At 40.7% G+C, this 24,605-nt stretch overlaps 1 protein-coding gene across 3 annotated transcripts in view; it reads left to right on the top strand.

Annotated features, from left to right (window-relative positions):
- The window catches only part of LOC112115967 (nuclear factor 1 A-type), a 297,087-nt gene that overhangs the window by 250,262 nt on the left and 22,220 nt on the right, over positions 1-24,605 (top strand). For 2 of the 3 annotated variants that reach the window (XM_026655367.2, XM_024213222.2), the window contains 2 exons: positions 7,194-7,372; positions 9,885-10,050. In XM_026655367.2, coding sequence (XP_026511152.1) covers positions 7,194-7,372; positions 9,885-10,050 — 345 coding nt within the window. Of the gene's footprint in view, positions 1-7,193; positions 7,373-9,884; positions 10,051-19,981; positions 20,074-24,605 lie in introns of all 3 variants that reach the window. The other variant, XM_024213218.3, reaches the window with a different exon arrangement.

The following is a 24,605-nucleotide window of genomic DNA, read 5'->3' as shown; positions in this document are numbered from 1 at the left end:
CTTCAGTTTTTATACCTTTTTAAGTACTCCTTCAGTATTTCTTATCTAGCATATGTAGAAGAATGTCACTATGTTTTCAAGAGCTTAATTCTTGGCCCCAATTCTGGACTTCAGTCTAGCCCTGCTTTCTGGCTTTGCTAGGGGCCAGTTTGTCACTAAGGACTTTAAATATAGCAGCTCAGAGTAGCCAGAGCCCAGGATATTTCAGCCCCACCCATAGGCAATCCCCAGGCACACACCCTAAGCTGTGGCCCTCAGGGGGCATTGGCACAAGGCCCTTCTGCCTGTACTGTGCCACTGGGAAATCTTACTTACACCATGAATATTTCCCAGTGGAAGTTCCACATGGTTTCCAAAACTTTATTATGCAGGACCAGCATAAAGGGACCAGGACCCAGCCCAGAACTGAGGATATTATGGGTCTGGTTTTCAAACGTGCTGAATGCCCAAAACTCCATGTGACTTCAGTAATAGAAATGGAAGCACTCAACATCTCTGAAAATAAGCCCTTATGTGTCCAGTCTTGCTCTTATTGATGTCCATGGGAGCAGGATCAGACCCTCCATCCATCATGCTTGGGTGATTGTATATCATTTGCATCATTATTTGTACTATCTTCCTTCCCTGCCCCAAAGATCTTGCAGCCTAAGTATGTTGGGTGAACTCTATTTTGTTGTATTTTGAAGGTACACTTAAAAATTACCTACTTGAATGCAAGGGTAAAATATCAGTGACACACAGCTCCCAGCCATTCTTATGAGTATCAGTTAAGGATCTGCTCCTGTTCTGACTGAAGGCAAAACTCCCAATGGCTTCATTGAGAACAAGATTGGGCTTGCAGTGTCTGTTGTAAGGATTACCCGATTTTACTCATCCTCAGGCCAGATCGACAGCTCACCAAGAGCCCATTGGATTCCTCCACTTAAGCTCCATTTTGCAGAATGATGTGGGACTTCAGCAGTGCGTAGGTCTTGTGCTGGCCTGCATAGGGGTGAATTCCACCCACGGGGAGGACAGATCCCAGCAATATACTATATTCCATCATGATTTGAGTGGCTTTCCACCTGGTTCAGTGAATAGCCTGTATGCACAGACCTGTAATTTCTGTGGTCAGTATCTCTGTATTAAAGGTGAGGGTAGGGTGACCAGACAGCAAGTGTGAAAAATCGGAACGGGGGTGGGAGTAATAGGAGCCTATATAAGAAAAAGACCCAAAAATCAGGACTGTCCCTATAAAATCAGGACATCTGGTCACCCTAGGTGAGGGAAACCCCAGGCCACATTGAAAAAGTCAGCAGCCTGCGTTTGGCCACCCAAGACCATTTCCAAAAGGTAGTAAGAAAAGTTGAGATCTTCAAAGGATGTTAGGCAAGCAATTCCCATTGACATTCAGTGGGACTTCATGAATTCCCTTAGGTGCCTTTAAAAATTCCAGCCCAAGTTTCTCAATTTATTTTCTTGTTTTGGGTAAGAGCTTTCATCACAAAAAAATCCATGCTTTTTAAAGTTATTGTTTTAATCTTCTCTTCTTTACCTCTTGTATTGTATTATCCACAGAAGTGCAAGTTCTTTTCAACAAATCTGGATTATTGCCAGCTTTCCTTATTAAAAAGTCACTCTTCATATTTCCGATAAACACAGCTGTTTCATGGTGTTTGAAAGCATTTCACATCAGCCAGCATGGTGGCTTAGCCAATTAGTACTCTAATATGGTCAATTTTGAGAATAAGTACCTTCGGGGTACAAAGGGTGGGATACATCTTGCATAATTTGAACTGGCACTTGCACCAATGTAATGTTGTGAGAAGGCTCACAGCATGCAGGGAGTTAAGGCATCTTAAAAGCCTGAAAGGAAATGTCTCAGAGAACAAACCGCAATATAACATTTCTAGATAAATGACTTTTTAAAAATACTTTCTTAATTGTAATAAAGTCAAAAACAAGCTGATACAAACTACTTCTTCTTTCATTATGATTATATTGTTACTATTTCTAGGAAGAATGATCAATGTTTAATGAGCTAGTAGTAAACTTAATTATCACTTTATACAATAGCTATCTTAGCATTGTGCCCCAGTGAAACCAATACTCCATCTGTCTAGTCGGATGGTCTAGGGCTTTGGGCTTTGTATTGCCATCCGTAAGAACTGGGTTTGAGTACCCAGTCTGTTGCTTACTTGGATTGGAAGCTGGGGAGAGGGGTAGAAATCATTTGCTGGGTAGGAGATGAGGGATGTTGCATGTCAAACAGTGACCCTGTTGGAGACTTAAGGAGCAGCATTATGAAGGACATTTCATCCATTCATCTTGGCTGGAAGGATGGTTGGTGAGAAGTCAGGATGAATGGTAGGGGAAAATATAAGTGGATCAGTATGTCTGTGTCCCATATGTTGGGAACCATTCATTCCTTGAGGGGAGAGGTGGGAGGAATCGATGTAATTGCTAACAGTCAGATTATGAAGTCCTTTTGCACTCTGGCAAGCAATTACCAGAGGAGTCCCATTGACTACATTAGGACTACTGCAGTAAGTGCCCACCAGTGTGAGAAAGGACCCCAGTCTGGCCCTGTATGCCCAAATAAAACTATATCCTGCTTCAAATTAACTGATTCTTTATTATCTGATCATATAACTGAATACAATTTACAACTTAATCTTTTATTCATTTGCCCGACACATGTGAAATGCTAATCTAATCAATGAGTCTGACTTGTTTTATTCGTAATTTAGTTTGTTATTGGCTACTACAAATCAAGGAGGGAGAAGTCAGACAAGACTGGCCTTCATAATCAGACATTTGAATTCAGCGTTCTGAAAAAAATCCTCTAACTTTTATGCTGCATAGCACTAAGAACCCATAAAACACTAAAAAAGCTAGCATAGCATGCAACAGCTGTAGCACATAATTACTTGGCCCAGCCGTAGTAGTTTTAAAATACTGGTATATCTGTTGCAGGCCACCATACATTATCATCTCATTTTCTTCAATAAAAAGACTGGGATGATTCAGTTGAGCTTCAATGGAATTAGAGTCATGTGTGCTTTGAAATATTTACGCTTGCCTTGAGATAGGAGGATTATTCCCCCACAGTCAGACAAAAGATTTATTAACACTGAAGATTCCTACCTCTGCATTCCTACTGCAGGTAGAAATGAAGCCCTGACTTTCAAACCAGTGTTCTTTTTTATTTTTTGTATAGTGAATAGGTAAAGTCCATAATAAAATATGAATTTCTCAGGTTTAAAGGAGAAGCATGAATAAGCAGTTTAGGGCTTCTGAATAATAAATACATAAAATAGAAGTACTTCTGTGTTGTCTTCCATTTAAGGATTTCAGATCACAAACAACCACTGATTAAACTTCACTGTACCCTCTGTGACGTTAGTAAGTAGTAGTAGCCCCTTTTGCAGATGGGGAAACTGAGGCAGAGAGAATTTAAGGCCAACATTTTCAGACGTGTCCACTAATTACGAGTGACTAACTTCAGACACTCCAGGCCTGGTTTTTTTACCACCTTAATGGACACTTTTGAAACTCTTGGCTGAAATGGCTTGCCCAAGGTCACACTGTGAGTGTTTTTCAGAGGCGGGACTGGAAACCTGGTCTCCCGATTCCCAGGCCTGTACTCTAGCTATTAGAGAATGCTGGGTGTATCTACTGGAATCTGTCAACTGATACAATACACTGAGTTTGGTGGAGAGTTTTCATACATCTTTGGCCTGTTAAAAGTCTTACTTGGGAATACAAATTCCTGAGACTTTGTATGCAGCCTCTCACTTCACGTGCAGTTTATTAGCTGGTTTCTTGTTGCTGCGTGGACAAATGAGCGTCGTTTTCTTTTAACAGTGCACAATAGTAATATACATATATATAATAGACATACTAGTTAAGAAGTTCAGTTTTTGCAACTGGGTTATTACTGCTTAATAGCTGAGATGGTAAATTTTTGCAAAATCTAGACTAAGCTGTGATGTTTTATGTGTCTGGGGGAAGGAATATTTTATATAATATTGGCTAAGAGCATGCTACACCTGAGAGGAGATTAGTTTTTACTATTTGCACAGCTCTACTGACAGCTTTTCTTGGGATCCTCCCACAGAATTGGGAATCAGTCTAAAGAGACGATGCCAAAAGTAACAACTAAAATGAAAAGAATCTAAGTCTCTGTCCAACCTGTGTAAATCTGCAGTGGCTCAATGAAAAGGGAAGAGGCAGTTAACTAACTTCAAGGTTGCAGAGCTGAGTACCTATCACTTGTCTAAAATTTTGTTTAATGAAAAATGCAGGGTGGGGAGGGAGAAATTGTGCTAAATGAATTTATAAAGAGTCAGCTGGAATAGTGAGGATAACTAGAAATGAGAAAAGTATGGACTTTTCTGAAATATCTTAAGAGAGCAAAGGAGGGGGAAAATCTGCTTGAATTTGAACAGTCCATGTCTGTTTTACTTCATGTCCTCTGATTGATTGAAAATGTGCACGAGGATTTACACATTCAACCACACAGAATTCCATAATAATGGCTTCCTTACTGAGGTAGGTCTCTTGGCATATCCATTATAGACCCTGTTTTTGCCCCCATGAATTAGTCTGAGTATAGGAACAACCATAGAGGATTAGAGCAGTAGTCTTGTAAGGGGTCGGGGCCTAGGTGGTATTGCCTAGAGGTCACAGCTGGGCTGAGGTCTGGCCCCCAGGGACAGGGGCGGCTCTATGTATTTTGCCGCCCCAAGCACGGCAGTGAGGCAGCCTTCGGTGGCATGCCTGCGGGAGGTCCGCTGGTCACACGGATTCGGCGGCATGCCTGCGGGAGGTCTGCTGGTCACGCGGATTCAGTGGCATGCCTGCGGGAGGTCCTCTGGTCACGTGGATTTGGCGGCATGCCTGTGGGAGGTCCGCCGGTCCCGCGCCTTCAACGTACCCAGAGCCAAATTGCCGCCGAAGCCGCGGGACCGGCGGACCTCCTGCAGGCATGCCACCAAAGGCAGCCTGACTGCCGCCCTCACAGCGACCGACAGGCCGCCCCCCGCGGCTTGCCGCCCCAAGCACGTGCTTGCTGCGCTGGTGCCTGGAGCCGCTCCTGCCCAGGGACAGGAATTGCCAGACTGGAGCAAGGCCAGGTTCCGCAAGCAAGAGTCAGGTCAGAGTCAGGCTGGGGTCGGAGACCAGAGATAGATAGTACCCGGTTAGAATTGAGAGAGAGGAGGCAGGGTCAAAATCGGCAGCAGGCCAAGATCTGTGTGGAGGTCAGACTAGATGATCATAATGGTCCCTTCTGACCTTAAAGTCTATGATTAAAGTCTATGAACTTCCTGGGATTAAATAGGGGCACTTGGCCAAGTAGAGGGCGGGTACTGTCATTCTGGGTCTCGTGGGCAGTACTTCCTGCAGCACCTACTCTCCACAATGCTCCCTGGCCACGCATCTGCATGACCACCTAGTAGCACTGTGGGAATATCAGCCACTTCAGGCTCTGCAGGACTGGGTTCTAATTCCTGGGTCCTTTCTGGTCCAGTAGTTCTCAAACTTTAACACATCTAAAACAGAAGTACTTGGCACATCACCTTTATCATTAGTTTAGATCCTTGCTCTGATAAACTAACGCTTCCTAATACTTCATTGAGACCCACATCCCACCCTTTGAGAAACACTAATATAGTCCAGTAGGATGCTGCAAAAACAAACCTGTTGTGGACCTTTTATTCCTAATCCCAAGCAGTAAGTGATAACAGCTGAAGCCTCCAAGATTGTACGAACTTTTATGAGCAGTAAAGATTTAATAATAAAGAAAAGTAACATGCAATCAAACTACCAACGCATGAAGGGAGAGAAATTAGCTTCTGTTTTGTTAAGGTCCTTTTATAACAATCATTGAGAAACGAGTGTTTATTTCTGCCCTATTTGATTTAGGCTTATTCTTCTGCCTCCCTTCAACCTTTCCCATATACTGTTAAGTGAGCCTGTGCTTTGGTTATTCCCATGTATTAAACATACTCCAAGTCCAGTGCAAGAATTTCAGCTAGATACTGAATGCTTCCCAAGGCTTTTAGCAAATCAGTTCTTCATGGTTTACAAATGAGGTACATGGCCACAGAAGGCCATAGAAGTTTACTAGGACTGGTGTGTGAGGGAGTTATAATGATATAATTACTAGTTTTTGGTGAGAAATAAATCTGAGTATGAGAGAAAAGCTTATACCCAACAAAGCCAACAGGTTTCTATGCAGAGAGGATAAAATCTCATTCTAGAGAAAAGGAGCAAAACACAAGGTGCTGTAACATGGTGGTTTTAGTTACACAATGATGAGTGGGAGGAAGTGGATATGAGCATAGGAGCATCTATTTTGCATAGCAAGGGGCTGGGTAAAGGTATCCCATAGTATGGGGGAGAGGAGGTATATTTCTGTCCTCAGTTACACCTCTACAATCCTGTTGCATGGATTAAACTGAAAGCAAAATTTGCAAAAGGGGCTCCTTTAATTTACACCCTGACTGTTCTTGTTAGTAGCTTTTCTTGCTACCTTTCTCTCGTGTGGCTCCTTGGCGTGTATGTTCACCAGTTTACCTTCCCTTAAACATCATTCCTGATTGTGGCTGAGGGGCTGGTTTGAGATTTGATTTCAAAGTTGTACAAGGGAGCTGTGAACGTCATTTGCAAAATGAGCTTGCCCCTTTTTATGTGAGCATCACATGAAAATGTGTTACTTAAAAATGTTTCCAAACTGGTGTGGAAAAAATGGCGAGGTACAAGAGCATCATTATTCGAGGTATAAGAGCATAATTTATAGTAAAAAATAAAAATAGATCCATATGTGCAAACCAGTTATATGAAATGTCAATTAAATCAACTCTAATCTCCTAAATACAGTTTTTATTGCTCAATTCATTAGAAAGGCTCTTAAGGTAATGAATAGTTGTCACTTTTATCAAGGACCGCTGGTTCCTTTATAAATGTGCACTAAAAACACAGAAAGTTGTTTTAAAATATTTGGCTCCATTTGCCCTCACATTGTCTCTGAAGTGACTGTAGGACGCAGTGTGGTCTGATATAGCAATTGTGAACATCAACTGTATAAATAATAGTGTACATTTTAAAAAAAGAAAGTAGAGCTATAAAATAATTCAACTGCATAGATTTGAACTGTTATCTAATGCAAAAATCTGCTCCATATAACTTCTTTGTTTTCTTTCCTTTAGCAAGTCCGCATGCAACACCATCGACTCTTCATTTTCCAACATCACCCATTATTCAGCAGCCTGGGCCATACTTCTCACACCCAGCAATCCGCTATCATCCTCAGGAGACTCTGAAAGAGTTTGTCCAACTTGTCTGCCCGGATGCTGGTCAGCAGGCTGGACAGGTGGGGTTCCTAAATGTAAGGAAGCCATTTTTATTTCTTCAGAAGTGTTTGTCCTATGTCACATAACTATGGAATTATCTTAACAATGTGTCACACATGTGAACGTAGCACCTTAAATAGTTGCTACAAGAAAGAAAGAAGCATTAACTACAGGAAAACAAACGTACACGGTGGTGTAATTAATGTACTTTAATAGTCAGAAAGGGCTGGTGGTTCAATGACCTTCTGGGATCCCTGTACCCATGCTTCAGCTTCAGACGTTTGAACCCTAGTTCCACTGGGTTTAACAAAATACAAAGGCCAAATAATTTTTATTAATTATTCCTTTGGCGCTGGGGGGAAGAGCAAGAAAAGGGAGGGTGAGAAACAGATGTTTCAGATCAGCTAAGTTCATTTTAAAAAAAAAAATACTGTCATACAGCACTTTAGATCAAGTTGACCAGTACTTGAACCCAAGATGTTAAAAGTACAGTTTATTATAGTTTGTTATTTCTGTATGCGGTTATCTTTTCCCCTTATCTCTATGAAGAATTAAGCAGTGTTCCAATGCTTCAAATAAGCATTTTCATTTTTTAATCAACTAAAGTGAATCATCCTCTTCACTTTATTGAAACAACATTCCAGTCAAATACAGAAATGAAACTTTATTTACATCGTATCTACAATAATGCTGTGAACGTTTCATGAAATAAAATGCATGTAATTGTGTCCCACCAGCAGAATAATAATTGGAAAATTGTTATTACTTTTCTTATATACATAACATTGAAAGTGTTACTAAACCTGCAGAATTAATGTAATTCTTAGCATTAATTTTATTTAATAAGCTATGTTGTCTTCAATACTTTTTTCCTACCAAAATACCCGATTCTACATATCCCAGCCAATACTGGCTTTGAATAATGTCTGCAATATGTTAGCAGTTACATTTATGTCTAGACAACAAATCAACAGAGTGTTTTCCCTGAGTATTCATTTGCTTAGTTTAGCCCAAACCATCTGCATTATGAACTGTTAGCACATTCACAATGAAGATACAGCAAAGGTCGACTTGGTAGGAAATTGGCCTACTTGTAAGACAAGAAAGTATTTGAGAAGTGTTACTGAATATATTAGTTTATTAAAGGTGCTGTATGTTGAAAAATATCTCTGAAAAGTTACTTTTGAGTAAGGCCTCAACCAAACAAACATGAGTAACTGTACTCCTTGAAGGCCACAGTACTACTCACGCATGTGAAGTTACATACCTATACAAGCCTAATTCTTATTTACGCTAGGGCCCTTTTACATCACTGTCAGTGGAAATTACAGTTGCACCCACATTCAGGCCCGTTTACATTGCCACAGCCGTTAAAGTGGCTTTAGCATAAATGAGACTCAGGCCTGTAAATGGCTGTAGGATTGGGCCCTTAGTCCTAAATAATTCCTGTTAGTGGAAACCTAAGCAGAGATTTAAGTACAGTTTTTCTTCAGCAGTATTCAGAATATGTATCTGTATTTAAAACTAAGCTTTTATCAATGGAAAATTGGACATTCAGTGCCAGAAGAACTGCAGTTAGGATCAATTTGTGGAGTGCTGTCAAAACTGATCTTGTCATTTCTGTCACTAAAACAGAATATCTGATTCACAGACTGTCCTACTGTTTTCTTTATAATGGTACGGCCATCAATTGGTATGGTTCTCAATAGTCTAGTTTTACATTAAGATTGAAATTTTCCATATCCAGTCCTTATTTTTGTGATGCTGAAAGCTTATTTACTAATGGACAGGAGTTTTCCTAGTAATCACTTGAAATAGCATGGCTGAGTATGCAGAACCATCTTGCCTCTGATTATGTACATCCCGAACAAAATACTTGTACTTTTTTAATATTGAAAATAAAGCAGATGTAAGCTCAATTGTTTCTAAGGCAGATACCTAATGGCAGCTGAAATGGGAGCTGTGCTATTGGTAATTTTATGGGAATATAGGAGTGCAAGTTGCTTAAAATACATTAACTTATTTTTTCCATGAAATAAGATAGCTGCTTGACTTTTAAACCACCCCAAAATTATCTCTTTTCCTACTAATGAGTTTCTTAAGAAATTTAAACTTGCGTCCCAGGCACAGATATCCTAAGGGAACAGTAGAGGCATGAATGTAGCAAGTGTAATGGGAGACAAAATTCTGCCTAAACTTGTACTGTAGGTAACTTAGTGGTTACACAGTGCAAGAGTATAATTTGGTCCGGGGTGATTCTGACCCGTGGCTAACTTTGGAGGAACAGTTTGGCCCACTAAATAGGGTGAATTTCTTGCTTAAAAATGAAAGATGGGTTTAAAGGTCTTTGACAGGTATTGCAAGATTTTGAGCTGGGTTGCGGCACAAAGCCCCGTGAAGGAAATGAAGCACAGAAGAGGGCAGTTTTTCATTCCAACCTGTTTACTTAGCAATGAGAAATGACGCGTGGGTCCCACCAAATTTTAAACTGGCCTCTCCTGTTGCGGGAGGCTGCTAATCGCTACTTTTGTCTTTTGTTTTTGGCAGCCCAATGGTAGCAGCCAGGGCAAGGTGCACAACCCATTCCTTCCTACCCCAATGTTGCCACCGCCGCCGCCGCCGCCAATGGCCAGGCCCGTGCCTCTGCCCGTGCCAGACACAAAACCTCCCACCACGTCGACAGAAGGAGGTGCCGCCTCTCCTACGTCACCAAGTAAGTACGGCTGCAACAAGGGAGAGGAGAGTTCAATAAGGTTCACACTGTGGCAACTACCATGTATCTTCTGTTCACCGACCAGGAGGAGTGGACTGTGCTCTCCAAGTTCATTTCACAGTTGTCAATTGCGTAAGATTAACAACAAAAATACTGCTGGCATTGAACGTAGTTACACACCGGAAAACTCAGGGCCAGCAGCTAATGTGTGGGGGTGGAGCTGGGATATTCAAGATGCTCTGTAGTTTCATGAAGAAGCTATGCTGCTGGCCTTCCACTTGTGTCCCACGACCAACCCTAGACGGCTCTACATTGAACTCAGGGGCAAACCCACACAGAGGGTCTTGCTTCTTGTCCAGACCAGGCCAGACTGTCAGACTCCCTGGAGCTCACTCCTTTTAGAGTTTCTTTGGGAATAAGTCTTTCTAGATGAACCCAGACTCATTACCCTTATGACCAGCTCCCTGGCAGGCCCTGCATTTGGAGCAGTTAGCTTGTGGTATTTCTTCTACTGAGGGGGAGAGCATTAATGCTCTCTTCCCCACCCACACAGCCCTCATGTATTTTGTGTAGCCACAAGTCAAATATACAAATTCCTGCATGCACATTGGAGCCACCATTTTGGATTCACTCTGCTAGGAAGCAAATGTGCGTCAGCTGGGTTTGAAGCTTTAAACGCTTTGGGCGTGCAGGGAGTTAATTGCGAATGGTTTAATGAAACGATGCTCAAATTGTCATTTAAAAACAAAGGGGAAGTTTTCAGTACTTTAATGGCAGGGGGACTTGTTCCCCAATTAAATGAATCCAAGATGAAGTCCAAGAATAAGCCATTATTGGAGTGATAAACATTTTTATTTCAAATGCCTCCTTGACAGTTTACAATTTCAGAAATGGCCACTGAGGAAGCACATTAGATAGATTAGATGGAGAGTGCCCAAAAATCAATGTACTCTAAAGAGCAAATCCCTGTGTATGCTTTCAAATCTATATTATTTAAATGCTGCATGTGGCCACTGCTTGATGTCCAAGGAGGCATGTATTATTCAACAAATATAAGGCCCAAGTTCTTAAAGTTTCAGGCACAACTCAGGTGATTCACACCTCAGAGGCCAGTATTGTGGCTGTGACATGGTGGGTTCCATGGGGCATTGCACAGTCCTGACATTTGTTGTGTTTTCATGACATTCTTTAACTGGACAGGATTGTTTGCGTTTCAGGCTGAGGATACTTTGGCTTGCTTGGAAATTATAATTGTGATAGAAAGGATGGGAAGGTGGGATTTAAGACACAGATTTAAGCTAAAACCAACCCGTAACTTAGAAATGTTGAAAGATCATGGTTGCTCGTACTGCTCAGAAAATTTCTGTCAGAATGAAATTCCCCCTCCCCCCAATTTTCTAGCCATTTCTGACCAACACTTTTTATATCATGAACCTGTTTGTCTTAGCACTTTTGATGTCAGGTATCAGTTAACTTAATGCTTTCTGGCTCTTTAATAAGAGTCAGTAGTGGGCCACTAAAAGGTTAACATTTACTCACTGGTGAGTGGTATTTGAAATAACTCAGTATTTCCCTGTCTTTAGAGTTGGAAAATATGAAGTCAGTATACTATACATGCCATCATTTATAATTATAGCTCATAAGTTATGGGCAATTTGTGGTATTTAAAAGAAAAAATATCCAAAACCATTTTAACAGTTACCTTAATGTTTATTTTATGTGATCCTTGGATTCTATAAACAGTAACCGTGTATTTGGCCAGATTCTCAGCTGATGTAAATTGACGTACCTACATTGATATCAGTGGAGCTACACTGATTTACACTACCAGGCAATCTGGCCCCTTGTGGCAAGGAATGTTCAACCAGGAGCTGTCAAGATAATCCAGGTTTTCTCAAAAGCAGCTAGTTAATGGTATTTAAACAAAAGATTAGGAAAAATAATTACCGTTGGTAATTAGTCAATCTGATATCTAAACATCCACTTCTGTACATTTTCAAGCATGCACCTTCCATTTGATAAGAGTCATGAATGTTAAATAGAACAGTGAATTGAGTTTTAAAGATGTGTGTAATACAATTTCAGTCCACATTTTATGGAAATGTGGACTATAGGAATGATTTCCAAAGAAAAATATATCACATACATATCTGAGCCTGTTGAAGCATGTATAGTAAAATAAACTGCCAGGACTTTTCCACGAGGGAACACCCATTTTTAACAGTCTCAGGAGAGTTCAAATGGTACTGTTCTAATCCATAGCAACCCTCTGATTGTCATTGCTTTCCGCAGAATAGTAGCCCAGAATACACACATACACTGGGCCACTCTCCATATGTTTGTCTTGCTGGACAATCTTGTCACATAACGTTCTGCAAATTTAGAACTGTCCTTCAAAATGGAGGACAGGTAGCAGCTCTCTCCAGATTATAGCTACGGAGTTTTGCTGACATACATCAGAAAATGTCCATCATTGCAACTCAGAGTCAATTTCCTGGATCCTACTCTGTTCCTTGCTCCCATTATACTGTGGACTTTGTTGCTTATTGGGGTCCTTAACTAAGTGTAAAAACTGTCAAAGTGCACTGGTATCTGTGTCCTTAAGCAGTATCTTGAGCTCAGAATACGTAATGTACCATAGAAAGAAGCCCTTGCTGAGAAGTGTTTTGCTATTGTGGGGGAGGGGTTGTTTGTTTATTAGAGTACGAATAGTCAGTACAGAGTCACCAGAACTACATGAAAAGATGTTTTCCATGGTTACACAGTTCCAAGGCACCAGTGCAGGAAGCATCCCTTTTTTACGGCTGTCTCCGCTCCATGGCATTATAATGAGGGAAGTCATTTACTGAACAGAAGAGGAAGTGCTTATACGGGAGTGATATTAGCATTTGGCCAGACTCTCCTTTGCTGTGTGGAGGGGAATAAAGGCCCCAGGGAAATAGGTGAAGGGGATTGGAATTTGTTTCATGCTGTTTCCCTCCTTTGATCTGGTAGAAAGCCCTCTACAGAAGCATGCATTTTGAGGCTCTACTAGACATTGGAATATGGCCCTCCGGGGGGGTGAAGAGGCCAGGAGCAGCTGCTCAATATGTCATGCTCTCCTGGGAAGTAGAACTTAAGAGCACAACACAACGTCATGGTGGTCAACGATTCTCAGAGCAGCAGTAAAACTCTCCAACAGTGGGATTAACTTTCTGTGGAACGCACGTCCATATCACACTGCTTAAGGAAGGAAAACCCTATGGTGGGATAGCTCAGTGGTTTGAGCATTGGCTTGCTAAACTCAGGGTTGTGAGTTCAATCCTTGAGGGGGCTGCTTAGGGATCTGGGGCAAAATTACTACTTGGTCCTGTTAGTGAAGGCAGGGGGCTGGACTTGATGACCTTTCAAGGTCCCTTCCAGTTCTAGGAGATAGGATATCTCCATATATTATATTTATTTATCTTATTTACTGAAGTATTTGCCTCTTGTGCTGTGGTCTGAGATGCAAAGACATGGGCTCAGAATTTCCAGTTGTAGGTCCTACCACATTTGCAAGAGGTGTATCTCTGTCAGTGAGGAGATGCAGGGGAGAGGGGAGCTCATAGGATTTCTGGAGTAAGTTTTTCCTCCAAGCACAGGTTTTTCTGCAGAATAACTTATCCTTAACATAACACACAGACCCTTAGTTAGCATCCAATCTTTCCCCCTTCTGGGGATTTGGTTTTATTGGTAACTCAAAACCAACACAACACAACCATCACCCTAAGCTGCTTTACAAAGCCTGACTGTTCCTGGAATTGACCTGCTGTGGCCCAAAGAAACACCACCTCCGTTATGTACTGATTGGAGCTTAATAGGGCAGTAGGGCCAACTGACCGAGCAATAATTCCCAAGGGTATTAGTATCTGAGCCCAGGGTGACTCAGCAGAAACCTTCATTCCCATACAGGGTCTAAGGTTTTTTCCATCTTGTTACCCCATTATTTTTAAAAAACAACTGTTTTAGTGAAAGTTATTTCCTAATGCTCCATAACTGAGCCCCGGGAGAAGAACCTTTTCTGTTCCACTTGTAGGGCAAGAGAATTATTGCTTTTGTGCCTTTGTACAAAGAAGCTTTCACGTTAAATGGTGATTGTAGCAGGAGGAGAAGAGTAATCTTGTAGCTAAAGCACAGGACTGACAATCAGGAAGTTTGGGTTCTAGTTCTTACTCTGCCGCACATTTGCTGTGTGCTGCTTGAGCAAGCCCATTCAGCTCTCCGTGCTGTACCTTCCCAGAAAGGAGGAGGATCATGATGACCATTTACCAACATTGCTGCCTGTGTAAGTGTTGCAGTGTGCGTTAAGATGCTCCGATGGAGAGTGCTACTGCAATGCAAAGTATTGTATGTGTGCATGTTCTTATACATGGCGTCATGTCCGTCTCCCCAGAGGGGTGCAATGGTCTTAAACTTTAGCAGTAGATATCTTATAAAATGGTGTAGCTATTCATATCAGGCACGTGTGCCCATTTTTCTTCCTGGCCTGTAAAGGAGAAACTTCACAGTGTATTAGACTAGCACTGACTGGAATTCTGCTTTGCCAGCAGGCAGTCATCCTTGTTAATTCACAACCAAAAGGTAGACTGCACACTCTTCCATGTAACAACACTTCTTTCAGCAAAGTATAGGTAAAAGGTTTCTGCCGTAGGAAAGTGCTGCTTTATAATACATCACACTCATAACATTGTTGGTTGTTTTCTCTGGTCTTTCATGCTGTTTCTTCCCATTTTGGCTAAATATCAGAGGCTTGTGTGAGCAAATGTTCTTTCCCTGCCAGTGCTTTCGCTCTTGCTTGTTCCTAAAGTGAAGCATCATAGCAAATTTGTGGCATCACGCTCATTTCCATGGCTACAGACTATGGTGTCGCAAATTCCCCACAGCAGATTCCAGATGAAGAAAGGCCGGGCAAGGCATGAAAATGTTCTTGTTCAAACACAAAGGGCCAGAGTTTCAGCTGGTGTAAACTGGCATAGATCCATTCACTTCCAGAGGAAGTTTGTAGAGATACATTAGTTCAGGATGTAGCCCGAAGAGCCGAGAAGGGAGGAAAGGATGATCTTATGGTTAAAGCACAGGATCATCAGAAGACTAAGATTCTGTTCTTGTTACCTTTCTGTGCCTCAGGTTGCCCCTCTGTAAAATGAAGTATGAAAATCCTACTATAAAGGAAGCTACTTAAAACACATAATTTGATATAGCTTTAACTGGTGGGATTTCCTAGTTTCTATCCTAAAAAGAGGAGAGTAAAAGTGCCAAATGATAGGACCTCCAGGAATATCTCAACCCAACCTCCTGCATCAAGCAGGAAGAACTCTACACTGTACTTGGATGGGCAGTTTCTAAGGAAAAGCCAGAATATTGTTGGAAGTGGTTCAGGGAGGCAGTAGCTGGCACTTTTGTACCCGATATCCTTCCCTGTGTTCCAGCATGGTAATAGGGATTGCTGCTGTTGAATATTCAGCTTTTTATACGAGACACAAAATGGAGGTTGACCATTTGTGGTCCTCAAAAGTCCTATGGTACTTCACACCAGAGTATGGACGTTAGCTCCAGTGTCCTGGTGAAATTCTATCTTAAGGAATTACTTTCTCACCGCATAGATGCGCCCTGTAGTTTCAGTATTCTTCAGCTGTAAACTTTTTTACTGTGGCTGTTTGCTCTTAAGGAGACACCAACTTGAAATCTAAGCATTTTTAGGAAGTGAGTTAAAAGTAGTTGCAGGGGCTACACCCCGGAGGTGGTCAGCTGAAGTGACTCCTGCATACAGCATATAGTTTATGAAGTGCCTTAGAATCCCTTGGCATGAAAGGTCTTTGAACTGACAAAAAATAATTAAGATAGGGAATTATATGGAAAGCATGATAAGGCTAACACTGCTAGCATATATACTATACTGTGAAATATAGTAAGCATATATGTGAGGTTGTCAGTACCTAAACAACATATAGTAACTTTTAGAACACTTTTGTAAGTCAAGTAATGTGAGAATTTGGAGCTTTATTGGTCATTATATAAAGTGCACAGTAGCTACCCATTGGTCTAAATTTTTAGCAAGTGCATTTGTAACATTACAGACGTTAACTTTATAGCCATCACAAAATCTTGCATTCCTTCGCCTTAAGTCATTATTTGGAATGGAAATAATGCTACATAGTACTATGGCCTGCCATGCAATCCTGAAGCCAGAATTCACTCTAGTCATCACTGTAGTTTACTGAAGTGCAGCAGATTTTTTTTCCTTGTGCTATATGCCCATCTCACTCTTAAATCTTTACCTTGTGTTCATCAATGCCTGAAACCATGAGAATTACAATGCAGACCCAAGTCTTTCTGCAGTGGAGCTCTGCCACAGTAAAACAATGTAGTGATATGCAATGGCTGAAAAATAGAAGGTAAATCTGAGTTTCTTCCCTTCACCCATGAACTTTGTTTCCCTGGAGGCACCTGCTCCAAAGAATCCATTGGTCCATTTGCTCATTGTCCATCCATGCTGGAAGAAAGACAGGAGGCCATGGATGTAGTTTAATTAGGCTGCAACTTTATTCACTTAAAATGTCTGGGAGCACCTTGCAACAAATTGTACAGCGCAGGAAGGGGGGGGGTCAGTTCTCCACTGTTCCAGATGTAGGAGCCCTAAACCCCGCTTCCTCAGCTCCCTTAAAGGGGGCTACGAAAAGGAGGGGGTCGTCTCCCTGCTGTACAAGATGTAGGAGTCCCAAAACCCGCTTACTCAGATCCCTTAAGGGGTGCTTTCCTTCAAATCCTTTTCCAGTCCATTGTATCCAAAAACCATATCCCGTCCATACCAAGTACCTTCACTGGACATGTGCCAGGAGTGTTACTTAATTTGCAGCATTATAACCTAATCCCTCCCACACTCCACCCCACCAGGTCCCAGTCCAGCTGTAGGGAAAGCAAAAAAAAATCCACCCCGCCTAGGTGGTGGGGTGAAAATTCCTTCGCAGCCCCACAGGAAAAGGGCAACTAACATAATACCCACTGTGGGTCAAAAGGAAACCCAGTCCTTTTGCCAAGATGGGTGCTGCCAGCCCAATCCTGGTAAAGAGGGCCTTTCCAGGCCTGCATGGGGTATAAATACTCTTCCAGTCATTAGGAAGGGCCTGGCAGTGACCTCCTGATCTGACCCCAGCTACTTCCCTTCCTTCCTATGCATCCCTGTTAAGTTCTCTCCTTCCCCCGACCTGCTGTAAGGAAGCCTTTAAAGAGGCAGTGCCCCTTTTCTTCCAGCTAGCTGGACAAAGACCCACTCACATGAAGGTTGCAGTGAGTACGTTTTGCCTCATGAAGAAGCTCTGAAGAGCCAGATAGCAAGTGCCCAGTTTTGAGCTCTAAGACAACTCTTGCTGCTGCAGGAAGAATCTTCATTCTTGTTATGTGTAGGATTGTAAGGTTGGTTAGATCAACCTTTCCAGACTACTGTATCCCTTTCAGGAGTCGGATTTGTCTTGTGTACCCCAAGTTTCACCTCACTTAAACGACTTGCTTACAAAATCAGACATCAAAATACAAGTGTCACAGCACGCTACTGAAAAATTGCTGACTTTCTTATTTTTACCATACAATTATAAAATAAATCAATTGGAATATAAAAATTGTAGTTACATTTCAACATATAGTATATAGAGCAGTATAAATAAGCCATTGTCTGTATGAAATTTTAGTTTGTACTGACTTTACTAGTGCTTTTTATGTAGCCCATTGTAAAACTAGGCAAACATGTAGATGTGTTGATGTACCCCCTGGAAGACCTCTGTGTACCCCCAGGGGTACACGTACCTGGTTGAGAACTACTGGGTTAAATGCCTCTTACAGTTAAATCACAAGGAGAGAGGCTATGCAAGTTAAAGCAAAGATAATTGATAGATTTCTAAAAAAATTGCCTCATTCAGAAGAACCTCTATAGCTGACGCTATTGACAGGCACATGTTGTGAATTACTGGCTTTTTTTTTTTAATTACCAAGTGAACACACATGAAAAAGTAAGGAGTATGCATCACAAATTCTATTTTGTTCATTTATTTCTGCATTTGTAGTTTAGTTGTAATTACTCAGAAATACTTGGTAACATGCCAGGAGGGAGTACCTTGTAAAAATAATCTTAAAAATACGGAAACTCACTACAGTGCGCTAAGTTCCTATTAAATCTTTGCTGAAAAGTATGGAAAGGCAACCATGTTTTGTGTAAATATTAGCAAAGCTTTTACAGTAGTTTTGGGATGAGGAGAAACTCAGCATAGCAACCATTCTGAAAAGTGCTGAGCACCTTAAAATTCCATTGGAGTGGGAACTGAAATTGTTCAGTTTCTCACAGGATGGGGACCTAATCCATATTTAAGACCTCCTCAAGCATGCGTTAGTAATAGCATCACTTTGATAACATATCCTCAAAGATCATTCTATTGACATCTGATCCTTGTAGCCAGACATGACTTTACAAGTAGGATGCCATATATTGTAGTCTCCAAACCAAAGGTCTATCTTTCACCAAACACTTGGCTTTTATAAAAAAGGCAGTAGTATTTCACCTTTACTGACAACTCAGTATCTTTATTTATATTTAATTATCCTTATTTTTCCTCAATATGAGATGTAACCTTAAAACTTAGCTTCACTGGAATTTGGCAAGGGATTTCCTTTTTTTTAAACAGCCATTTTTACGACTTCATCAGGGAGTTAGATTGCCAATTAGATTGTTTCACATGTTATGGATTTTATTCTGCACAGTGCATTCCTTGGCCCTTAAACATATATATCTATTAAGGTACATATTTAGATCTGCAAACACAGAAAACTGAGAAAAGAAGATGGTGTGTGCAGTTGTCAAACCAGCAGAACACTTAGCATACTGAAAGTTCATTGAAGTTGGATTTGCCCTGAGTTCTGGACAGTTGCAATGGAGAGATGTAGAGCAACAATAAAATCATTAAAGTACTTCAAGTTTGGAAGTATTCTGGGTTCTTGGCTTGTATTGCTCTTAATAGCTTTACATTTTATGGGAGCCATTCCAATTTTTAAAGAGTTTCAGCCTTGAGACTGATTGCACTTACTACCCCAAACTGCAACCCATTATTTTTTTACCAAGGGAATCTTAGTTTGTCAAACAGATCACATGAGTACTTAAGAGCGTGTAGACTCCAGCAATGGGAAAATCAAGGCTTTAACTGTATACAGGTCTGTCTCATCTTACGCGGGGGTTCCGTTCCGCGGTTAGCGCGTAAAGCGAAAACCGCGTATAACCAAAATCCCATTGAGTTCAATGGCGGGTGAAATCGCCCGCACTACAGGTATAGTATTAAAATTGTTATTTTTCTCTTTTTTTGTTTGTTTGGTTTTTTTTGTTTTTGATGACCGCGTAAAGTTGAAATCGCGCATGTTAAATGCGCGTAAGATGCGACAGACCTGTAGTGTGCTATACTGGTATGAAATAAGGGCCCAATCCTGGTAACATACACATGAGTAACTTCACTCAAATCAATAGCTTTATTGAGATCAATGTGAATTACTCATGTGAGTGAAGATACCTGGGAACAAAGTTGCAGGATCAGGATCTATGGTATATGTTGTACAGCCTTGTACCGAGAGGCCTGCCCCTCTCAAAGACAAAAACGGTTCAGATGAACTGAGCACATCTTCTTCTGGATGCATTACATCATCTTATTTGAGTATGTTGAAAGGAATGACTTTCATTTAGTCCAGTTATGTACATGCCTATATATTCATCATTAAAGCAAACCTTTCCAGTGTCTACAATCAAACTCTTGCTCTCTAAAACGTTTGCACATTTCTGTGTTAAACATCTGCTTAGATGGCTCTGAGACAGTGTGTTTTGGTGTTGTTTGTGTGTGATCTAGTGCTGCTTCCTCAACGCACGTGTCCCTTCCCTTCACAGCCTACTCGACACCCAGCACCTCCCCCGCAAACCGATTCGTCAGTGTTGGACCTCGGGATCCAAGCTTTGTAAATATCCCTCAACAGACACAGGTGGGCAGCTTTCAACTTCTCTGTATGCAGTGCTGCTTGTTATTCTTCTGTGTATTTTAATGTCTCCTTACAAAGTGGGCCACATTTCTTCACCACTGTCAATTCACCCACATGGTCTCAGTAACAACCGTGAAATGTCACTCACAATTTGTGTTTGTCTGTTGTGTTTTATTGGCTTATATGGTAATAATTCTTCCATAATTCCTCCAAACTCTCTTGCTTTCCAAGGCATTGGCTTCTAGTGTGCAATTTTTCCTCTAGGACCAAATTTTCAAATTCCTTTATTGCATCTGACATATTTGCAAGTGCATCTATTTGCACATGCACATGCAAAAGCCCAGCTGGGCCAATCAGGTAATCATGGACTTCAGCCCAATCCTGCACCACTGAAGTCATTTCAATGGGAACAGGAGCCAGTTCCTAATTTGCCATTTGTATGCAAGATTTTGAGCATGCAGGTGATTTTTTTTGGGTGCGGGGCCCGGGAGATATGGAAACCAATGTGCTCACAACTACTATGCAGGCCTAGTTAAGGGAGGGCCTTTGAAAATTTGGCTTCAGATGTCAAAATGCAAGTTAAACCAAAGAACCAACACTTTAAAGCTGTAGCATCTTGTTTGCAGCCAACACCATATTTCACTGCAGTGATGTTGGGGTGACTATTCAGAGATTTGCTATAGTTGAGTCAGAAGCTCAAGCAAATATTTTTATTTCTTCAGGAGAAGGACAGGGTTTAAATGCGCTTTTTCCGAGCTGTATCAAATTCTTAGCATTGATTAAGAAAATAGTTTTTGCCAGTTTTTTTAGCCAGATGTTGAAAAAAAATTAAAGCTGTGCTTAATATCACATTATCATGGAGCACTATAAAAATGAGAGGAACTAAAGTTCTAGGAGAAGTACGGCTTGTAGTTTGAAATGATTGCCTGATTACATTACAATGCTTTTAAAGGTTAAGATTAAGAAGTATTTTTAATATGTTTGTGATGATTTAATATGGCTGTGATTATTTAAAAATAATAATTTAGCTGGGGTGAAGTTTTACTTTTTATCCCCTTCTGTACAATTTGAAACAGATCTTAGATGTGTATAATAAGGATATAGCTACATAGATGTCACATGCTACAATTTTAGTACATGCATGAAGACAGAATCCACATTGTGATGTGATCAACACCTACCCTATCAGTGTAATATGACTGTGTAACTTATTACTGAAAATTGTCCATTTATAGGGCTGTGGCCAGATGCCTGTGAGCACAATGTTTTCTTGCTATCTGTTCCTTTTGTACCATTTGTTAGGGGCTTTAGTTTATAGCTGTGTCGACAGCACAGGTTAAACTACATTGAATCTCAAACCCTTCCTGCATTAAACAGGGTCACAGAAAGTACACTAGCAGCTGAGAGGGGGGTTAACTCTTCAAGTTCTGATTTCTTTAGTTCATTAGTAAAGGGAAGCCTGTGTCCCAGTTTTCAGTTGTTGGGCCTCCCTTTTAGTACCTCCTGTTTAATCGATATAGAAGGCAAGTTTTCACGTGCCTTTACATTTAAGTCATAGAATTTCTCTTGTGGTTTTGGAAAGGATCATAATAAACAGAAATACACTGAAATAAGGAAATACAAAAATGTTAAGGTGAGCTGTTAAAGTCTTCAAGCATTTGGCTTTTTTCTTCAGAGTCCAAGAAACTTGAAACTCTTTGGAGAATGCTGCAATAGCTTTTCTAAAAGACTGACAATACTGATTGGCAGATTGTTACATAGTGAAATAAAACAAAATCAGAATCTGTAAGATATGAAACTTCTTTGCATTTTTAAACTAGGTTTTTTTGCATTTGACGACTGTGAATTTTGAACCCTGCAAGTTATGATTTAGGCCATTGGAAAGTGTTCTGGCCCTATTGTATGTGCTTCTATATAATACTGGATAGCAAATGACAATACCCCTGCATAACTCCAAATTAAGGCAAAACATGCTGCTATAGATAAGGGGACTGCCAGTCTCTCTTACTACAGCTGCATCCTCTGTGCTACTGTACTTCAGGGTACATTAGAATAACCATTATGACCCACTGTGATACTGGATTTATAGTGTGCCATAAAAACCCACTGCGAATTGAAATTATTAATGTAGCAGTTCTGAAGTAAACCATGTTTTAAATCAGAGAAGTGGGCTGAAAATACCGAGAAGTTAATGATTAGGGACTTAGTTAACATTCTTCTTGTCAAAACAAATCCACTGTTATAATGAAATTTTTGCAAGACATTAGAGCCGTCCCTTAGGATATTTTCAAAATATAAAAATAAAAACAAATGAAACACTAATATATTGAAAGTGGCTGGTGTTGCTATTTCCCATCAGGAATTTTACAGTGCATTCAGTAGTCAGGTTAAGAATTGTATGTCCTGATGTTGAGAGATGCCAACACTCAACTCCAAGAGTTCAGTGGGAGAGGTGAACACTCAATACTTCTGAGCGTCAAGCTAGTAACTTTAATGTTACTTTTGCTTCAGCAGAACTCTAGAAACTCCATTTTCTCCTAACGTAACTCTAATGGTTCATCTCCATTCTAGAGCTGGGCCCAAACCAAAAGCCTGGATTTGAACACTCCTGACCTTCATGGAAGTTCCGATCCAGATAGAAACTTTGAGAAATGACAAAATTTGAGAGACAACTTTTCAAAAGCACCATATTTTCTTCCCATTTTGCAGCTGTTAAACTGTGTCATAGACTGCATACCCATAGTCATCAATCTCAAAGTTGCTACAGAATTGAACATGTCCACAATGATGTGCAAGTGCTATTTAGTAGAACGTACATTTCACATACCTGCATGTGCAAGGGGCTCATACAGCAGTGAAGTAAGATAGTGGACAAACTAACAACAACAACATTGTTGGCCAGGCGCAGGAATTATTTTTCCTGTTCTTAAACAATAGAAGGTAGGAACAGGCCGTTTTTAGTGGCCATTACGAAAATCAGCAATGGACATTTCTGTTAACACTCGGTTCTAATTAATTCCAAAAGTCCTTAAATGTGAGTCATTAAGGAAGACATTTTAAATAGAAAAGTGAATATTTCATCATCATAGTTTGTTGTAGATATACCTACTGCACCAGGACAGATCTGGGGCAGAAAAACCAGACAAATAACTGGTTTAGTAAGTGTTCATGTAGAAGCCCAGAGAAGACTAAAGTTTCAAAAGGAGAGGTTTTTATAGCAGTTCAAACAATTGTGCAAATCTAGATACACTCCCTCCACTTCCCCCACCTATCACTGTTCTGCACCAGCAGCTCACCTCAGTATGGTCCCATTTTTAGGGCTATTTAAAACTGAATTACTATTTGGGCTATTAGAAGAATCACTTCAGTTGGCCTGGGCCTTATTTGATGACAAAAAGGCACAGGTGTTGTAACCTTCGCTTGATAAATCATTTACTTTAGCTGCCTGACTTGTAAGCAATACAAGGTCTTCAGCTTAGCTGCCTTTGCCTTATGCAAATCAGAAATACAGTATGCCTGGGATACACAGTCTACTATTTCAAAAGCAAGCTGGTCCGGATACCGCATGACTAAGTAACAGATACATTTCTTGTGTTGGCATAGTCTTGTAAAAAGAAAAAAGTGGCAGAGGAAATGGAAAGTACCATCATATTAATCAGGGGCTAACCTTCTGGAAGCTACCACACTCCTATAAAACAAATAATGTCTCTCTCTCTTGCTGCAGAAAATAATGAAGCAAAGAGCATGTGGTCAACATAATCAGTCTAACCTAGCAGCTTGTTTTTTTGGGACCAATATGTGGACTCAGGCAGATTATTTTTTAACCAGTGTTTGTCAATCTGTAAGGCTGGCTGAAAAAAATATAAGTTGTTTTCCATTCTGATGGGTTGGGAGCCATATAAATTCAGTTTCCTACAGCTCCTTGCCCACCAAACTTTGATTACCAGGCAAAGTTTTTTCAGCCACCTCACACACACCACAGCTCATTAGAAGTTGCATTTCAGTTGGCAGAATCAATTCTTGATCCACACCACCTCTAGTCCATTTAACCTCTAGCTAAGTGTAGCAGTGCATAAATCTTGCAGCTTAAACACTGGTAAAGAGCCCTGGTACAGCAAACACAGTAGTGTTCTTCACACAACAGACAACTGGCCATAGTTGGTCAAGGAGCTTTTGAGAAGACAGAATTTCAAATGCCCTGCTTCTTTGCTGGTTTAATGGAAAGAGAATGCCACCAAATTTCCTCTGAAGAAAATACTTCAAAGAAAGACGCCAGTTAAATTTAAAGTCACTGCCTGATATCCCCATGCTCTATTTTACATTTGATTCATCTTAGTTAGCTTCCAGATCTTTGTTAACATATGAGCAGATACTGACTCAAGAGGACACCACTTCGAGGATAGAATCAAGGTAAATCTGTTCCTGTTTCTCTGACTGCACCATCTAATTCCCAAAGTAGAATCATACTACAAACATTAACCAAGTTTCTGCTCTCACTTCTGCTGATATGAGTCTAGAGTAACTCCATTAGCTAC

Source organism: Terrapene carolina, unplaced genomic scaffold, assembly GCF_002925995.2.
Source record: "Terrapene carolina triunguis isolate 2854851 unplaced genomic scaffold, T_m_triunguis-2.0 Scaffold210, whole genome shotgun sequence".
NCBI classification, from domain to species: domain Eukaryota; kingdom Metazoa; phylum Chordata; order Testudines; family Emydidae; genus Terrapene; species Terrapene triunguis.
Note: the sequence above shows the minus strand (reverse complement) of the source record. Positions and strands in the feature narration are given on the sequence as shown.